This window comes from Mauremys reevesii, linkage group 8 (assembly GCF_016161935.1).
Source record: "Mauremys reevesii isolate NIE-2019 linkage group 8, ASM1616193v1, whole genome shotgun sequence".
Lineage (NCBI taxonomy): Eukaryota > Metazoa > Chordata > Testudines > Geoemydidae > Mauremys > Mauremys reevesii.
The window spans coordinates 56,564,201-56,582,701 of record NC_052630.1 but is presented as its reverse complement, the minus strand read 5'-3'; the positions used below and the strand labels follow the sequence as shown (position 1 = coordinate 56,582,701).

The 18,501-nt window shown below is 42.0% G+C and overlaps 1 protein-coding gene across 1 annotated transcript in view; it reads right to left on the bottom strand.

Annotated features, from left to right (window-relative positions):
- The window catches only part of HMCN1 (hemicentin 1), a 324,395-nt gene that overhangs the window by 225,080 nt on the left and 80,814 nt on the right, over positions 1-18,501 (bottom strand). Inside the window, exons 5-6 of the mRNA XM_039483793.1 lie at positions 9,686-9,857; positions 5,973-6,079 (exon numbers count right to left, since the gene is read on the bottom strand). Coding sequence (XP_039339727.1) covers positions 5,973-6,079; positions 9,686-9,857 — 279 coding nt within the window. The remainder of the gene's footprint in view (positions 1-5,972; positions 6,080-9,685; positions 9,858-18,501) is intronic.

The window sequence follows — 18,501 nt, the reverse complement described above, 5'->3', positions numbered from 1 at the left end:
GTATTATGTGAAGGGGTAATAACACTTCCTTATTCACTTTCCCTATACCATTCATGATTTTATAGACCTCTATCCTATAAGAACATAACATAAGAACAGCCATACTGGGTCAGAACAAAGGTCCATCAAGCCCAGTATGCTGTCCTCTGACAGTGGCCAATGGCAAGTGCCCCAAAGGGAATGAACAGACAGGTTATCATCAAGTGATCCATGCCCTGTCACCCAATCCCAGCTTCTGGCAAACAGAGGTTAGGAGCACCATTCCTGCCCAACATGGATAATAGCCATTGATGGATCTATCTTCCATGAATCGATCTAGCTTCCTTTGGAACCCCGTTATAGTATTGGCCTTCACAACACCCTCTGGCAAGAAGTTCCAGAGGTTGACAGTGCGTTGCATGAAAAAATACTTTCTTGTGTTTGTTTTAAACCTGCTACCTATTAATTTCATTTGGTGGCCTCTTGTTCTTGTATTATGAGGCGTAAATAACACTTCCTTATTTACTTTCTCTCTACCACTCATGATTTTATAGTCCTATATCATATCCCTCCTTAGTCGCCTCTTTTCCAAGCTGAAAAGTCCCAGTCTTGTTAACCTCCTCTCATACAGAAGACGTTCTATACCCCAAATCATTTTTGTTGCCATTTTCTGAACCTTTTCCAATTCCAATATATCTTTTTTGAGATGGGACGACCATATCTGCACGCAGTATTCAAGGTGTGGGTGTACCATGGATTTATATAGAGGCAATATGATATTTTCTGTCTTATTATCCATCCCTTTCTTGATGAGTCCCACATTCTGTTCGCTTTTTTGACTGCCGCTGCACACTGAGTGGATGATTTCAGAGAACTATCCACAATGACCCCAAGATCTCCTTCTTGAGTGGTAACAGCTAATTTAGACCCAATCATTGCATATGTATAGTTAGGATTATGTTTTCCAATGTACATTACTTTGCATTTATCAACATTAAATTTCATCTGCCCTTTCATATCACCCCTTAGTCATCTCTTTTCTAAGTTGAACAGTCCCAGTGTTTTTAATCTCTTCTCATATGGAAGCTGTTCTGTTTTGCTGCCCTTCTCTCTGTAACTTTTCCAAGTCTAGCATAACTTTTTTGAGATGAGGCGACTAGAACCGCACAAAGTATTCAAGGTGTGCGTGCACCATGGATTCATATAATGGCATTATGATATTTTCTGTCTCATCGTCTATTCCTTTCCTAATAGTTCCTAACATGTTAGCTTTTTTGACTGCTGCTGCACACACTGAACAGATGTTTAAAGCAGATGTTTTCAGAGAACTATCCACAATGATTCCAAGATCTTTACTGGTAACAGTAATCTTTGAATGGTAACAGCTAATTTAGACCCCATCATTTTGTATGTATAGTTGGAATTATATTTTCTAATGTGCATTACTTAGCATTTATCAATATTGAATTTCAGCTGCCATTCAAACCAGGCAAACCAGCCTCAGTTCATTCTCTACCACAAAACTCCATAGCAGAGAACTCTGCAGTAGAGAGGAAGGAGGGCAGGTAGTGGAGCACCCATTGGGACATGTATCTCAAAGAACAACAGTTACTGCACAATGGTGAGTAACCATTTCTTCTTCTTTGAGTAGCGTCCCTATAGGTGGTCCCCTCTAGGTGACTTCAAAGCAGCTCTCTTTAAGGAGGAGCGGGCTTTGGAGTAGAGTCCAGTATTAAAGGAAGTATAGCTGAGCTCAACACAGCATCAAAATCTGAGCTGTGAGTTATTGCATAGTGCTCAGCAAAGATACGTATAGAGGTCCACATCGCAGCTCTACATAGTTCACTGATGGGAACATTTTTGAGAAAAGCTGTAGAAATGGAAATAAATCTCGTAGAGTGAGTTTGTATGTCTGAGGGTGCTTGGAGATTACAAGATTGGTAGCAACAGCTAATGCAGTCAGATATCCACTTGGGAAGTCTATTGAGAGATCTGTCTGCAATTGAAACAAATAATTTGGTCTTTCTGAAAAGTTTAGTCAGGTCAAGATAGAAGGTCATAGCTCTTCTGATACGAAGTGTATGTAACAATGCTTCCTCTTTGTCTAGGTGAGGTGTAGGGTGGAAGATTGGGAGGTGAATGGGTTGGTTAATATGGAACTTGGAAGATATCTTTTGTAAAAACTTGGGGTGTGATCATAATGTGACCTTGTCTTTGAAAAAATCTTGTGAAACAAGAGTAAGCCATAAGAACCTCTATTTCTCCAACTTGTTGAGCTCTCACAATAGCTATCAGAAATGCTGTCTTCATCGACAAATGGAGAAGTGAGCAGGGAGTTATCGGTTCAAACGGAGATCTTGTAAGATGTTTAAGAACCAGATTGATATCCCAATCCAGAGAGGGACATTTGACTGGTGGAAAGAGATTTCCAAGTCCTGTCTGAGGAACCTCATCGTCATTGGGTTGGGGAATACGGAATAACCTTTTATTGGAGAATCTTCTTCTTAGCATATATGCTACGTGCCTCAGGTGGCACATGACCAAAATTCATCACCCAGTTTGGTCTGCTGGTTGGATCGTTAGCTTCCCCAGCTTGGGCTGTGTATTGACAGGGAATGCGATGTGAATGCTGATCCATGAATGGAAAGCTGTGATGGCTGACAGGTGAACTGTAATGGAACTCAGAGACACCCCTGAGTTTCTTAGTTATAGAATGTAGTCAAATATATCTGATAACTATCAGGCTGTTGGTGGAATGTGTTTGAGGTCACAACAGCAGGCAAATCTTGTCCATTTTTAAGTGCAGTGTGTAGATTGTTTTCTGCTCTGTAATGGCACTCTTTTTACTTCCTCTGAACAGATAATCTCTGGGGTTTCCACTGCCAGGCTCCCACCGCCGGTCCCACTCAGCACCCACTGCCGGCCTGGGGGAAGGAACCCCAGGCTGGCAGTGGGCTGTGAGCCCAACTGACAGGAGCCAGCGGCTTAAACTCCAGAGGGGGGCTGGCGGAGATGCTCAGCCCACCCCTGAAGCCCTAGATCTGGGCGGGCTGACCCACTCAGCCCGCTGCCGCTCTGGGGTTCCAGCTGCTGGCCCCTTACCAGCTGGGGTCCCTGCTGCAGCCCCACTCACCTTGCTTCCAGCGCAGGCCCCCTGCCAGACAGGGTCCAGGCTTCCGGCCCTGCTCAGCCCTACCAGCTGCCAGCTCCACTCACCTCAGATGCTGATCTGGGGTTCCAGCCGCTGACCTCTTGCCAGCTGGTTATCAACTTATAACTCAGAAGCCTGTGTGCAGCTTAAAGTATCTAAATAGGTGCTACCAGACATTGGAAAACTCAGCAAGGGCAAGGATCACACTAAACTAATAAGATCTGCATTTTAATTTAATTTTAAATAAACTTCTGAAACATTTTGAAAACCTTGTTTACTTTACATATAACAGTAGTTTTGTTATATGTTATAATTGGAGATATACCAATCTCCTAAAACTGGAAGGGACCTTGAAAGGTCATTGAGTCCAGCCCCCAGCCTTCACTACCAAGACTAAATACTGATTTTTGCCCCAGATCTCTAAGTGGCCCCCTCAAAGATTGAACTCACAACCCTGGGTTTAGCAGGCCAATGCTCAAACCACTGAGCTATCCCTCCCCCCTATATTATAGACATATAGAGAGACCTTCTAAAAAATGTTAATGTATTACCGGCACGCGAGGCCTTAAATTAGAGTGTATACATGAAGACTCGGCACACCACTGCTGAAAGGTTGCCGACCCCTGAACTAGAGAATTGCTAGTGATAGGCCACCCACAGGTCCCAGTGTGGTCAAGGAGGTGGTATATATGGCATGGGTGGAGGCATCCATGAGTGCTCATTCCAGTGAGATAGTGGCTGTGAATGTCTCTCAGGAATAAGATCAATTTCCTCAGAGACCTCTGGAAAATAGCCTCTATAGGGATGATGTGGAGAACCTTGGACAGATATTTGAGAGACAGAGATAAGATCTTCAACAGAATCCTCCTCTTCCAACTCACTCTGAAATAGTGGACCACCAAAAGAAACATGACATGTAACTGTCAGTACTGGGCAAAAATCTGAAGATCTGGAAGTCTTCGGTACCAAGAATATATGAGAGCTGAGCAATGGTGAGTCAGGCATTTCAGACCTGCAGTACCAAGAATGTTGTCGGTACTGTGTCCATGGCCTGCACCGAAGCGATAGTTGGTGCGGGAGTTGATGAAACTGTGAATCCCAAATGCTCCAAGGCGAGTCCAGACGAAGCTAGAGCAGGCTTCTTCAATACCGAGCGAGAAGAGGAGGACATCTTGGAGCCTGGGATTTTTTAGTCTTTATACTTAACTGTGCCCTCGGTACCTGAGGGCCAGAAGCCTTGTGGGTACCAGACAGCAGTGGACACCAAAGTGGCTGAAATCATTGGAGACCTTGACACCTTTGAGGAAAATTCCCTATCTGGAGAATTCGATAGACAATCTTTGGGAGTCTTATGAGAGAAATCTTGGATGTTCTTCTTAGATGCCCCTGAGGAATGCGGTTCGGAGACAGTGAAGGCAGCAGACTTACTCTGAGACAGGCATATGGGGTGTGGGGGGAGTGTCTCCTGGCCAGCATCAGAGGCCACACTTAATGAGCTCTCCATCATGAGGAATTTAAGTTTGATCTCCCTGTTTTTTCTGGCTCTAGATTTTAATGCCAGACAGAAAGTTGTACTTTTGGGAAATATGAAATTCCCTGAGGCAACAGATACACTGAGAGTGTCTGTCACTCATCGGGATTGCCTCCTGACATAAGAGACAGTGTGTGAAACCAGGAGAACTATATAAAAGCGATATCAATAAATAATTTTGGGGAAGAGGTTAAGTTTTTTTTTTTAAACTACAACAGCTGAAACTACTACTAAGAACTACTATAATAAACTAACTACTAAACGAGCTCAGGGGTCACAGTTCAGGTAAAACTCAAAAAGGACAACTGCTAAAGCTCTGCCTCAGGCCAAGGCAGGTGAGAAGGAACTGAGAGCGGTTTGCCCATGACATGCTATATAACAACATGGAACATGAGATTAACATGCATGTGCAGGCTGAATGGACACTGCTATGAAAAATCTCCAATCAAAGGCACAGGGAGCCCAAGCACACCTAGAGTGGAGCACCTATAGGGACACCACTCAAAAAAGAACAGGTGTTCTCTAGGTGGCCCTTCATTCACTTAATACCAATTTCCGGTTCTGTTATTGCTGCTAAACAAGTTGGTATTACATCTATCTAGGGCTTTTCTAAGGGCTTGTCTATGCTTACAATGCTACAGTGGTGCAGTGCCACTGTAACGCTTTAGTATAGACACTACCTTTGCTGACAGGAGGGATTCTCCCATCAGTGTAGATGATCCACATCTCTGAGAGGCAGTAGCTAGGTTGCCTAGCACTGTCTACACCAGGACTTTGGTCATCTTAACTATGCTGCTATGGGGTGCATGGATTTTTCACACCCCTGATCAAGGTAGTTATGCTGACCTAATTTTCTAGTGTACACCAGGCCTAAACCTTTTAAGGCCCAATCCTATGAATGCATATGCAATGACAATACTCACATGTGTAAATTTACTTGTCTTCTGGAAGGTTTGAAGGATTGGGCCCTACGCTCTCTGTTCAATGTTCATTCATAGAGTAATGCATCAAATAAAAGATCGTCTGCACAGTTCATAGGCCTACAAACCAAATCTGTGGTCTGCACATTGTACTCCCTTTCTATCACATGTCCCACTGTGCACAGAGAGACATAAAGCAGCAGTCTCCCCCTGCACATGCTCTCTGACAGCTCAGCAAAAACACATCGTGATCACTGTGTTTTGCTCCTGTGTACAGGAAAAGGACAAGCAGGCAGGCATTGACCTAAAATAACTCTCTGGGCAAAGTTTTAATTCTACTGCCATCAAAATTAGTGACTGCAACTCATACACAGAGACAATAAGCTAATACCTTAATCGTCCACATTCCAGGTTCTGGATCTTTTACATTCACCACCTTTGCAGAGTTATGGATATTTAGCAACTCATTCAAGCCAGATCCTTTCCCCATCTGCTTACCTAAAACACAAGTAAACACGGAGTGAATATATTTCTCTTAGCCATGTCACACATATGGGTATTATATGACTTATTAGCTCGCTCATTTTGTGATATTTACAGTAATCTCCAACTTCAAGCTGTTACTGGAAATTCTTTGTCAGGATTCTAAAAATGCTCAAAGAGTCATTCTAACTTTTCCATTCATTTAATAACTTTACATCTCTGTGTGGTGAGTAATGACTTACTGATATAAGAATCAAATTATCAGGCAAATAACTTTCTCTTCTTCCCAGAACAAACTGATGCCAAATGAGAGGTAGAGGTTTGGTGGCAGATGCTGTCTATGGCCAGTTTTCATTCAGAATTTTAGAGAATTCTTCCATTAGTGATGGCACTGATAGTACTGACCAGCTGCCAGCATGCTCATCCTTCTGTCCTCCAGAGTTAGGCCTGCCCTTAGGAGGGTGGATGGCATGGTGGTAGAAACACTGTTAGCCAGTCCCGACTAGCAATTCCATTGTTGCTAGCACTGTTGGTGCTGCACCAGTGTATTAACTTTAAGGAAGTTTCCCACTCTTGTTCAAACTCCTTAAATTTTCATTGTGAATTTAGCCTGGCTATCAGGTACATTCTGCCTCAGTAAGGGAGTACCAGTTTTCATAATGTCTTGGTACTCAGATAAGTTTATAGGCTAGAATCGGTTCTCTAAAGAGACGCTCAATTACCTACTCTGCTAATCATTAAGTGCCATCCATGGCTGAACAATATGAGGAAGAGCTTCAAAACAGCAGATGAGGCTCAAGTGCAGGAAAAGGGCTCAACTTTGGGTACTGGATATATGGGCCACATTGTTGGCTGTTGTATATTGGCATATCTCCACTAATTTGGAGCTATGCTGATTTAAACCAGGTGAGAATCTGGCCCTTAGAACATGAACAAGAAGGGCCGATTGGCTATATTGGTCCAGATCCTCAGAGAAGGCGGAGAAGCACACAATGCAGGTCAGCGTTCCTTTGATTCTGAGTTGTGAGCATGCCAGATTGGTCCCTGGTGTAAATTAGAGCAGCCTACCAGTTACTGATACGGCTGACAATTAAAAGGGTAGAGGGACATGCTGGCCATGTCCTTTTCTCCCCAGTCTCCCCCCAATGTCAGCAGTGGAGGGAGGACGAAGAATAGAGACCTCTGTGCCATAGATGGTGCATCCCATCAAAGTGGGGTGATCTTCCTGGGGCTGTACACGAGGACGTTGGGGCTGGGTTGTGCTGGTGGTGTGTCACAAGCGGCTGTGCAGCACAGCCAAGGATCTGGGACGTTACAAAGAACAAAGGGATGGAATTGTTTTCTGATTCAGGCCCTGATCCTGCAATCAGAGAGTACTGGATTTAGTGCTTAATGCAGCAAATAGTCACACTGAAGTGAAAGGGACTACTCAGGGCAGTAAACCCAACTCTGGCAGTCCATGTTTACAGGATGAAGCCCCCGGACATGATAAACTGAAAGCACTGTCATGCAACCCTTAAACACATTTTCCCAGATTACCCATGATTTGAAAGCCACTTTAAACAACAAAGGGTGATATGCATTTTTAAAGTGTACAAAGTAAACAAAGCACATCTGGCAGAGCTAGTATTTAAGGCAGAACTCCACACAACTGTGTTAATCGTGCTCTTCAGAGACACACTCTAAGCAAAGTCCCCTTTCCTGTAAACAAAGGAGGAATGCCTCAGATGGAAGACTTGACCGGGGTGCCTTGCCGAGAACCCATGCTGTGAGAAGGAACATTTCATAGACACTTTAAAGAGCTCAAAATAAATCTCCAGCTGAAAGTCACTCAGAGCCCAGAATGCACAATCTTGAATTTTAATTTCTGGAGCATTACACAGGCTTCAAAGGACTCTAACTTATAAAGGAGTAATACATCTATTAAAAATACCTTTATTTATAAATAGTATTCCAAATCAGTAACCTGCATTCTTTTTTTCACCACTAAATAACTATGGGCACATGATGCAGAGTTTGAATTGGAATGTTCTCATGGTTCAGGTGTCTTTGATTCTTGGTTTTGGTTTGGTTCAGAACTAGTTCATAACTAGTAACTACCATATTCAGGTATGTTCAAATGCTGAGCTCCAGTTCAGCCGCACTGTACACATATGACATGATATAGCCAAAAACGATATGAAAACAGACAGAAAAACATTTGCCATGTAAATCAGATACTAAATAAAATGGATATGGTAGAAAATCATCAAGGGTCAAGAAAGAAAAGTTGTATGTTGTGGTGTCATCAGAGGGCAGAGCTGTTGAATAAGATAATTAAAAGACTTTATAATGGCATTAAAAGACCAAATGCCTTCATGCTAGCAGTGACTATTTACAGCGCTATCACTTTTAGAATTGGGCAGATCCATACCTCATGGCCACACTAAAGAAAACCCTTCAGAGTAATTCATCTGTAATACTAGATTGGATATAGCACTAAAAACTGCTGTAGAATACAATCCTGCACTAACTGGGGATTTTTAATGAGAGTTTAACAGATTTAAGCACCCACCTCCCTTAAGCCCTTTTGAAAATCTCACTCTGGATCTTCCAGGTCTCTCCCCAGATGAATAAAATAGGCCTTTTTCATGATTCTAGGACTCACCACTCCAGAATACATTCTTGGAGCAAGTAGGAGGAAAGTCCCAGTATCTGTTTTCAAAGTTTTACAAACTTTATTTTCACTGAGAAAAGCATATTTAAGAGTTGGTTACTCTCAAATAGGCTTTTTCCAGTCAACTTCCAAAACAATATCTTAAAGTGTCAAAGGGAGGTGGGTGCTTCTCCTGTGAAGCAAATATTGAGCCAGACAACAATCCCAATTACTGCTGTATAAATTCAGAGTAACTTCACTGAAATCAGTGGATTACTTCAGATTTATGCCAGTACAAATCTGGCATAAGGTGTAAGATTTTTTTTAGAACTGTAAGAATTTCTTTCTTGCCATGGAAAGCATACTTGAGCATAAGCAATAAAGCAGGGGAAACAGTACCTATTTTGTGAATAAACACAAGCTATTCCAGTCTTCGAAGCTAGCAATGTGGCACTCTGCATGCAAGCAAGTTAATTAAGAAAAGTCAGGAAGTATTTTAGCCATTGACATTTCTGGGAATTATGTGATTAAACTGCTGAGTAACCTTCTGGCTATATACTCCTCCAACTTTTCTTATAGACTGATCAGCTAGGTTTCAAAATAATACAAAGAAGTTTAGACCCAGTCCTGCTCCCACTGAAGTCAATCACAGTTTTACCACTGGGCTCATAGTTGCATCAGTACAAATTCAGAGTAACTCTCTGAACTCAGGTTTCAGAGTAGCAGCCATGTTAGTCTGTATCCGCAAAAAGAACAGGAGTACTTGTGGCACCTTAGAGACTAACAAATTTATTTGAACATAAGCTTTCTTTTTTCTCTGAACTCAGCTGAGTTATTCCAGAGCCACATAAGTGTACGGAAGCAGAACTTGGTCTACTGACTTCAGTAGGAAAAGGACCTGGCCTTTCCTGTTAGAGAGTGCAAAGCTGGATCGTCTTGTTTATTTTCCCCCCCACTAAATATAAAAGAATATATAGATATCTCACCTAATGGATCATGAATTTCAATTAGTGGAGAAGGACCACTCAGTGACACTGTGACCTCTTTCAGACTGGGATCAAAAGGAATTTGCCAAGTATTCACTGCCAAGGTTAAATGGTCTGTGGATAGGAGATGCACTTTGGAGGCCTGCACCGCTTCTTCTACCCACTTCAACACCTACAAGAAAAAAAAATATTCATGTCACAAGACAGCATGTAAATCTTCCATAGCACTGTTTATTGCAAGTTGTAGGTACTACTTTGATCAATGTTTTGACTGCTCTGAGCAATGACCCTGTCACCTAGACCCATGTTAGAACCGTGGTTATCAAATCACTGAGAAAGTTGCATGATAAAAGACTTGCCAATGCTAAAAGTCCTGCTTGCCTGATCAAGCACTCCCACCAATTTCAGTGAAGCTATCCTCCTGATAAGATAAGTAGGATTTGGATCCATATCAGGTAACTACAGCAGCCCAGAAATAAAGTCAAGAGTTGCAATATCTGATTTGGGGATATCTGTAGGACAACAAACAAACACACAAGCAAACCTCTACGCTAAGGTATGCCTTTGTTTTCATTGTGTAATATGAAAACAGACAGAAAAACATTTGCCATGTAAATCATATACTAAATAAAATGGATATGGTAGAAAAACATCAAGGGTAAAATTCTTGTCACTCATATGATTATCCTTGCTGAAGCCAATGAGACTGTTCACAGCAGTGGTTCTCAACCAGAGACCAGGGGCCCCCTGGGGGAACGTGAGCAGGTTTCAGTGGGGTAGCCAAGCAGGGCTGGAATTAGAGTTGCTGGGGCCCAGAACAGAAACCTAAAGCCCCAATGCATGGGGCTGAAGCTGGGGCCCTGAGTCCCACCACCCAGGGCTGAAGCTGAAGCCTGGGCAACTTAGCTTCATGGGGCCACCTATGGCTTGGGGCCCAGGCAATTGCCCTGCTTGTTATCCACAATGCTGGCCCTGGCTTTTACATAGAGAAAAACAGTTGTGGCACAGGTGGGACATGGAGTTTTTATAGCATGTTGCCGAGGACCTCAGAAAAAAAAAATGTTGAGAACCCTTGGTTCACAGGATTAAGGTAAGTAAGCGTAAAACTAAAAAAAGAAACTTATTTTTTAAATAATACCACATGTAATTAATCTATGAAATTGCTGCCACGAGATATCACGGAGACCAAGACTAACAAGATTTTTAAAGGATTAGACCTGGATACAGATATTGAGAACCACCACAGTTATAATGGTACATAAACTCTCATGCTTCAGGGCATATGCTAATCATGAACTCTCTGGGCTAGGAGAAAACTTTCCTTATACATGTTATGCCATAACATTTATGGAGTTTCTTGAACCTTCTTTTGAAGCATCTGGGACAAGCCACCATCATAGCTGGGATACTGGACTAGCTGGACTGCTGGTCAGATCCAATGAGACAATTCCTATGACACTACATAGACATTTACATCAGGGCTGAATTTGTCCTTAGGAGAATCATGACCCTTAATATTTTGCATTTGTGAACAGCGTCAAATCAACATGAGAAAGTAAAATAAATTACCAGAGTTCAAGGCTCTGTATTTCCGCTGCAGCTGCCAATGATCTTACTAACAGAGCTGTGAACAATTTGGCACATTTGCTTGACAGCACTTTATGCAAATTGTTTTTGGTACTGGTTCACATTCCCTGAGTTTCAGAATCAATCAAGCCCTATAGTTCAAGGCTAAAGCCGGTCAAAACCACTAAAAATCAAGTCAAAATCATGCAAGGTTTAAACCTTTCAGTAAACCTGGGCTGCGTTTCAAGTTTTTACTACAGGAGAAAGCTTCACATGTTTCATGGGATTTCAGGTTTCAGTGTGTTTGCATAGCTCTTATCATGCTTAAACAAAACAAAGAGCATCCCCATGACACCTCTTTAAATCATCTGTTACAGGGGAAACAGTGAAGGGAAGGTGATATGGCCATAAGCACCGACTCTGTAAGTGCTCCAGGGCTGGATCACCCACGGGGAAAAAATGGTGGATGCTGAGCACCCACCGGCAGCCCCCCTATCAGCACCTCCACCTCCCCCAGCACCTCCTGCCCACCGGGGGCCCTGCCAAGCCCCACTGATCAGCGCCTCCCCTTCCCTCCCCGTGCCTCCCACCGGCCACAATCAGCTATTTTGCAGCATGCAGGCGACTGGGTGGGGAAGGGGGAAGAGTGAGGACACAGTGCACACAGGGGAGGGGGTGGAGCAGGTGTGGGAAGAGGTGAGGCAAGGGCTGGGCCTTGAGGGAAGGGGTGGAGTGGGGGCAGGGCCTGGGACGGGTCAGGGGGTTGAGCACTTCCCCCCCCCCCCCCCTCGGCACAATGGAAAGTTAGTGCCTGTGGATATGGTCCTATCTAAATTCACTGAAGCACTACAATGGTGCAGCTGCACCACTGCAGCACTGTACATGTAGAGAAGCCCTAAGGTGGAAGACATGGTTAGTGAAGAATATGAGAAACACAGGGAGTCATATGGCATCAAAAAAGAACCATTAGATTATAAGCTTTCCATTGACATAACTTATTAATGAAAAAAAAATCCCCAAATTTTCTGCAAAACTGTTCCATTTTCCACCCACTAAGAATCAAAACCAAATCTCAAACATTTTCAACAGCAAAAAGGGGGAAAGGAAGGAGAAAAGGGAGAGGAAGGTGGAAAAGTGGGGAGGGGAAATCATTTTTCTTTTCTTTTTTTCCATGAAAAAACAGAATTTTTTAAACAAATGTTTTCTGCCAAAATATCAATTTAGAGAATGCCAGTTTTTCCCCAAAATGTCTTCAAACGAGAAATTTCAACCCAATCTATTTACATTATTTTAAGAGAAAGGATTATGTTTGTGTTCTTTTTATTTGTAGTGGCTGTGAGGGTGAAGAATCATAGATTCATAGACTTTAAGGTCAGAAGGGACCATTATGATCATCTAGTCTGACCTCCTGCACAAGGCAGGCCACAGAATCTCACCCACCCACTCTTGTATCAAACCCCTAACCTATGTCTGAGCTACTGAAGTCCTCAAATCGTGGATTAAAGTCTTCAAGGTGCAGAGAATCATCCAGCAAGTGACCCGTGCCCCACGCTGCAGAGGAAGGCGAAAAACCTCCAGGGCCTCTGCCAATCTGCCCTGGAGGAAAATTCCTTCCCAACCCCAAATATGGTGATCAGCTAAACCCTGAGCATGTGGGCAAGACTCACCAGCCAGACACCCAGGAAAGAATTCTCTGTAGTAACTCAGATCCCACCCCATCTAACATCCCATCACATTGGGCATGTTTACCACTAATAGTCAAAGATCAATTGCCAAAATTAGGCTATCCCATCATACCATCAATCCATAAACTTATCAAGCTTAGTCTTGAAGCCAGATATGTCTTTTGCCCCCACTGCTCCCCTTGGAAGGCTGTTCCACAACTTCACTCCTCTGAGGGTTAGAAACATTTGTCTAATTTCAAGTCTAAACTTCCTGATGGCCAGTTTATATCCATTTGTTCTTGTGTCCACATTAGTACTAAGCTTAAATAATTCCTCTCCCTCCCTGGTATTTATCCCTCTGATATATTTATAGAGAGCAATCATATCTCCCCTCAGCCTTCTTTTGGTTAGGCTAAACAAGCCAAGCTCTTTGAGTCTCCTTTCATAAGACAAGTTTTCCATTCCTCATATCATCCTAGTAGCCCTTCTCTGTACCTGTTCCAATTTGAATTCATCCTTCTTAAACATGGGAGACCCAGAACTGCACACAGTATTCCAGATGAGGTCTCACCTGTGCCTTGTATAATGGTACTAACATCGCCTTATATCTACTGGAAATACCTCGCCTGATGCATCCCAAAACCGCATTCGCTTTTTTCACAGCCATATCACATTGGCGGCTCATAGTCATCCTGTGATCAACCAATACTCCTCTGTGACTTCCAACTGACACATCCCCATTGTATAACAAAAATTCTTGTTATTAATCCCTAAATGCATGACTTTGCACTTTTCACTATTAAATTTCATCCTATTACTATTACTCCAGTTTACAAGGTCATCCAGATCTTCCTATATGATATCCTGGTCCTTCTCTGTATTGACAATACCTCCCAGCTTTGTGTCATCCACAAACTTTATTAGCACATTCCCACTTTTTGTGCCAAGGTCAGTAATAAAAAGATTAAATAAGATTGGTCCCAAAACCGATCCCTGAGGAACTCCACTAGTAACCTCCCTCCAGCCTAACAGTTTACCTTTCAGTACGACCCGTTGTAGTCTCCCTTTTAACCAGTTCCTTATCAACCTTTCACATTTTCATATTGATCCCCATCTTTTCCAATTTAGCTAATAATTCCCCATGTGGAACTGTATCAAATGCCTTACAGTAAGAAGGTTCCCACTAATTCTGGGGGCTTACCTACATGGAAAAGTTTGACAAGTTAGACCTCGTTTACACAGGAGATAACATATTATACAAATACAGATTAGAAAATACAGATTATGCAAATATATTAATCTAATTAGACCATTCTGAAGCTATTTTAAGGACTGTAATCCATCTCTCCATAATATAATCCAATGGCCTAAATTTGTTACAATTACAATATTAAAATTATTAATTGATATCTCACATTATTACAATGTCTCCAAGGATCCCAAAGTGCTTGACAAATTCTAGACAAAAACAGCAACAACAGAAATGTAGCCATCCCTGAAGTTGGAATAAGAGATGCACTGACAATGGTCCTGATCCTGCAAGCAATTACACACATGCACAACTTTAGGCATGTGAATCATCACACTGACTTTAACCTCCACTGATGCCAAATGATGGAGTTCACTTAAGGTACATCTACACTGCAATTAGAGACCTGAGCCCAAATGTCCACACTGCCATGTTTAGCCCTGGAGCCCCATGAGCCTGAGTTAATTGACCTGGGCTCTGACACTCAGTGTCATAGGGTAGATGTACCCTTAGATTACTTCAGTGGGACTGCTCATGTATATAAAGTTAAGCATGTGTGTTTGCAGGATTGGGGCCAGTATTTATGAAAAGGGTTTCCCATATTAGTGTTCCCATTAACCCAGGCTGAATCTTGTATAGCAGTTTGCAAAGCATATGATGAGAGGCTGTGGAAGCTATAAATTTATTTCCCCATTTGAACACACATACTTTCTCATAACCATAATAAAGGAAGCCACTGAGCAAAGAGACCTAGAAACCTTGCTAACAAATTTTTATTAAGACACGCTTTGCTGGATGTGTTTATACTTTGTTCCTTCAGATATACTTTGCCAAATCTAACACTGGTATAAGGGATGCAATTCTACTGAGCTTTATCTTCAGAGGAGTTTATGCACCTTTGCAACAGAGCTGAATTTGGCTCACTGAATATTATTGCAGTACTGAACCGTGTTCCAGTTTGAGTAATTTCAGGGAGCAAGTGGGAGTATCATCCAGTGGGAAATTTTTGAACATTCTTATAAATCAGTGCAACAGTTTGTATTTCAAAGGCCAAAAAAATTGCTCTTCAAAATACTGTTATGAGACCCCTGGATGTCCTCTTTGGCAGGGATGATTTAAGAGTTTTCATGGGAGTGCTGAACTCTATCAGAGCCCGGGAAATCATTCCATCCCTCCTTTTCATTTGGAAGCAGAGTTTTAACAAGGCATTGCTACATATCACTGGGTGGAATGTGATACCCATTGAATGGTGCACAGCAACACAATATATTTCAAGACAAAAATGGAAGAAGAAAATTGCATCTAGTTGAAAATGCATGGGGGACTTTAAGTAAACAAAACAGATTGGTTCTTTTGAACTATTCCAGCTGCTCTGTGCAGATCAGCAGCACAAAGCAGCTATAAACCCAGTTTAACCAGCCATCTAAGGATTCCACGTGGCAAAGACACATTTGTAACAGCTCGTAGACCACAACACACCTGCCTGAAGTAGAGGGCAAGGCAGCAGAAATGCAGACATGGCCAGGTATCCCTCACCCTCCAGAAATCCCTGACTGTTAAAAAGGTCCCAGGAACCATTGACAACTGTGACTGCTTTAACTTACATCAGGGGGCCTGCTGATCCCTGGACTGAGGGAAAACCACCTTTGTTTCACCTCCCTTGTCCTGGAGCAGTGCTTAATTTGTGCCGGAGCTTGCCAGAGCTGAGCCCAGCACCTCTAGGCACTTCATAGCCCCAGAATATCTGGGCTTGGTGTGTCAGGTATGAAAGTAAAAAAATTACTTGAGTCCTGGCCCATCTTTCATTATAAATTAATCACTGTCCTGGACTAAGCACAGCTCAGCATAGGATCTGGACTAATGTAGTTACCAGAGCTTGATCCTGAATTACTTATACAGTCCTTAGTCAAGCAGAACTCCCATTGACTTAATTATGGGTGCCATAAAACATCCAAGTGATGGACTATAATTGATAAACTAAAATACATGCCTAATGTGAAGTTGTATAGCACTATTTGCATTGTGACTTTTGCACAGCACACAGCATAAAACACATTTTGAAAATTCCCCATTGTTTATCTGCAGTATGGCAGACTAGCTCTAATTTGAAAAAAGAACAGAAGTACTTGTGACATCTTAGAGACTAACAAATTTATTTGAGCAAATAAATTTGTTAATCTCTAAGGTGCCACAAGTACTCCTGTTCTTTTTGCGGATACAGACTAACATGGCTGCTACTCTGAAACTTCTAATTTGAAAATACCTGCATAAACGAATATTTAGTACTTATGTTTTATCTGTTTGGGCCTGATCCAACTTCCAATGCTAATAACCTGGCACCTTTTTAGACCAGTGATATCATACCTAGAAGGATAACATCTCCAATGTTTCTGTTGGTCATCCAAGTTCTATCAGTCAAAATCACTATTCAAGGATTAGCATAGGGATAGCAAGTTGGTAGAAAGGAAGCGAATGAGCTCATGAGTCTACAGCTTTGATTGAAAACCATATTTTAAAAATAAAATCCTGTCAAAATCTGATTTTGTTTTCTTCTTGTTCAAGAAAATGTTTAATGTGACAGACAATGAGATAATGCCAAGAACAAAAAGAGGCAGGGGGTTCTTAATGAGAAATACGGGATGACAGAGAAAATCAAGAACAGTCCACGTGGTATGTTATTAATTCTTACATAAATATGCAATCGAATTTAAGTTAATTCATACTGAATGCTGAAATGTAAGTGCATATTTCATATGTTTTTGTTTAAAGACATGGGATCAATTTCCCTCAAGTCCTGCCTGTGATAAATGGATTCCATTTGCGTTTACCTTTTTATAAAGCTGAACATGAAAAGAAAGCCAACCCTAGGGCACTGCAGCAAATATAATTTATTTTATCCACAAAGGGCCCCTAAATTCTACTCAATGGGTCTCAGATGCACTACATATAACTAGTGGATGAGTCAGCAACACCATCAGAAAACCTGATGAATAAGCACCTTCAGCGCAGTAATTTAGGAATAGTTATTACAATAGATGGGTAAAGCGGTTCCAATAAAAGAACCCTCAGTTTGAACCTCAGTCAAAACCCTACTTGATTTTTTTGAGCTTTGAAAAAAGTTAAAGTTTTCATATGTCTCTGTATTTCCTGTTTATTTTATCCAAAAGCAGAAATATCTATCGTAAGTATTCGTGTGGCCCCCATTAACACACCATCTTTCATGTTTTACCCCCATTTTACAGATGGGGAACTATGGCACAGAGAGACCATGTGTTTTGCCCAAAATCACAGAGGAACTCTGAACCAGAGCAAGGAACTGAACCCAGGTCTCCTGATTCGGAGGCTACTGCCCTAATCGCTGGACTATCCTTTCTCTCAATGTGACAGTAGTGTGAGAAAAGCTACTCTGATAGTATTTCCAGCCAGGCCTAAATCAGGCATTACCAGGTAATTTGTGTGCGATTGCCAGCCTGATCTCTAGGCCAAAGAAATCTGGATTACTGAAGGGTCTGAACATCCCTGAATTTTGAAGAAATTTTGATCCAGTTCCATAGCCAGATCATTACTGCTGGTTTTCGAGTGCCAAAATATATGGCACGCAGTTCACAAAACTTAGTAAAGAAACTAGGTAAAACCCTGGACCCTTTGAAATCAACAGCACAACTTCCATTGCCTTCATCGAGGCCAGGATTCCTCCTGTGAGCCCATACCTGAAAAGTGTATGATTTAAATTCAGCATGTAAAAAATGTTAGGATTACAAATTAAAACAACAAAAAACCCAAAGGCTGAGGAAGCAAGAAAAGAACAAGGGTAATAATAATGAGGTTACTCAATAATGGCCTGGTCTGGATCCCATTCAATTCAATGGAAGACACCCAATGAAAGATGGATTAGGCCCAAAACAGTTACTTATCTTAATAGTTAATTCAGGTTTTGTACCTTTCCCTTCTTTCACTTCCCATTGGTAAGGCAGCTGAAATCAAGGGAGGCAGTTGGGAGTGAAGTTTTAGGGAGGGTATTTCAAACACAAGGGATCAACATGGAAGAAAGCATAAAGACACGAGTCTATAAAAGGAGGCAGCCACAGGGATGTCTGCCTGTGTCACTGGTGAAGTGAAAAGGATGGAAAAACAAGAAAGGAAAGCAGATCAGGGACAAGAAATTCAAGAGACTGAGGTTCAGGGGTTTCTCTAGCTTCGGACAAACATCTGAATTCTTGGATGCTTAACCTGACCAACTGAGCCTCTGGAGAATCACCCATCACATATGGCTTGAGCTGAGGAATTTCAACTCATTACGAAGACATAAACAAGCAGCAACAGACCAAAATAGGAAA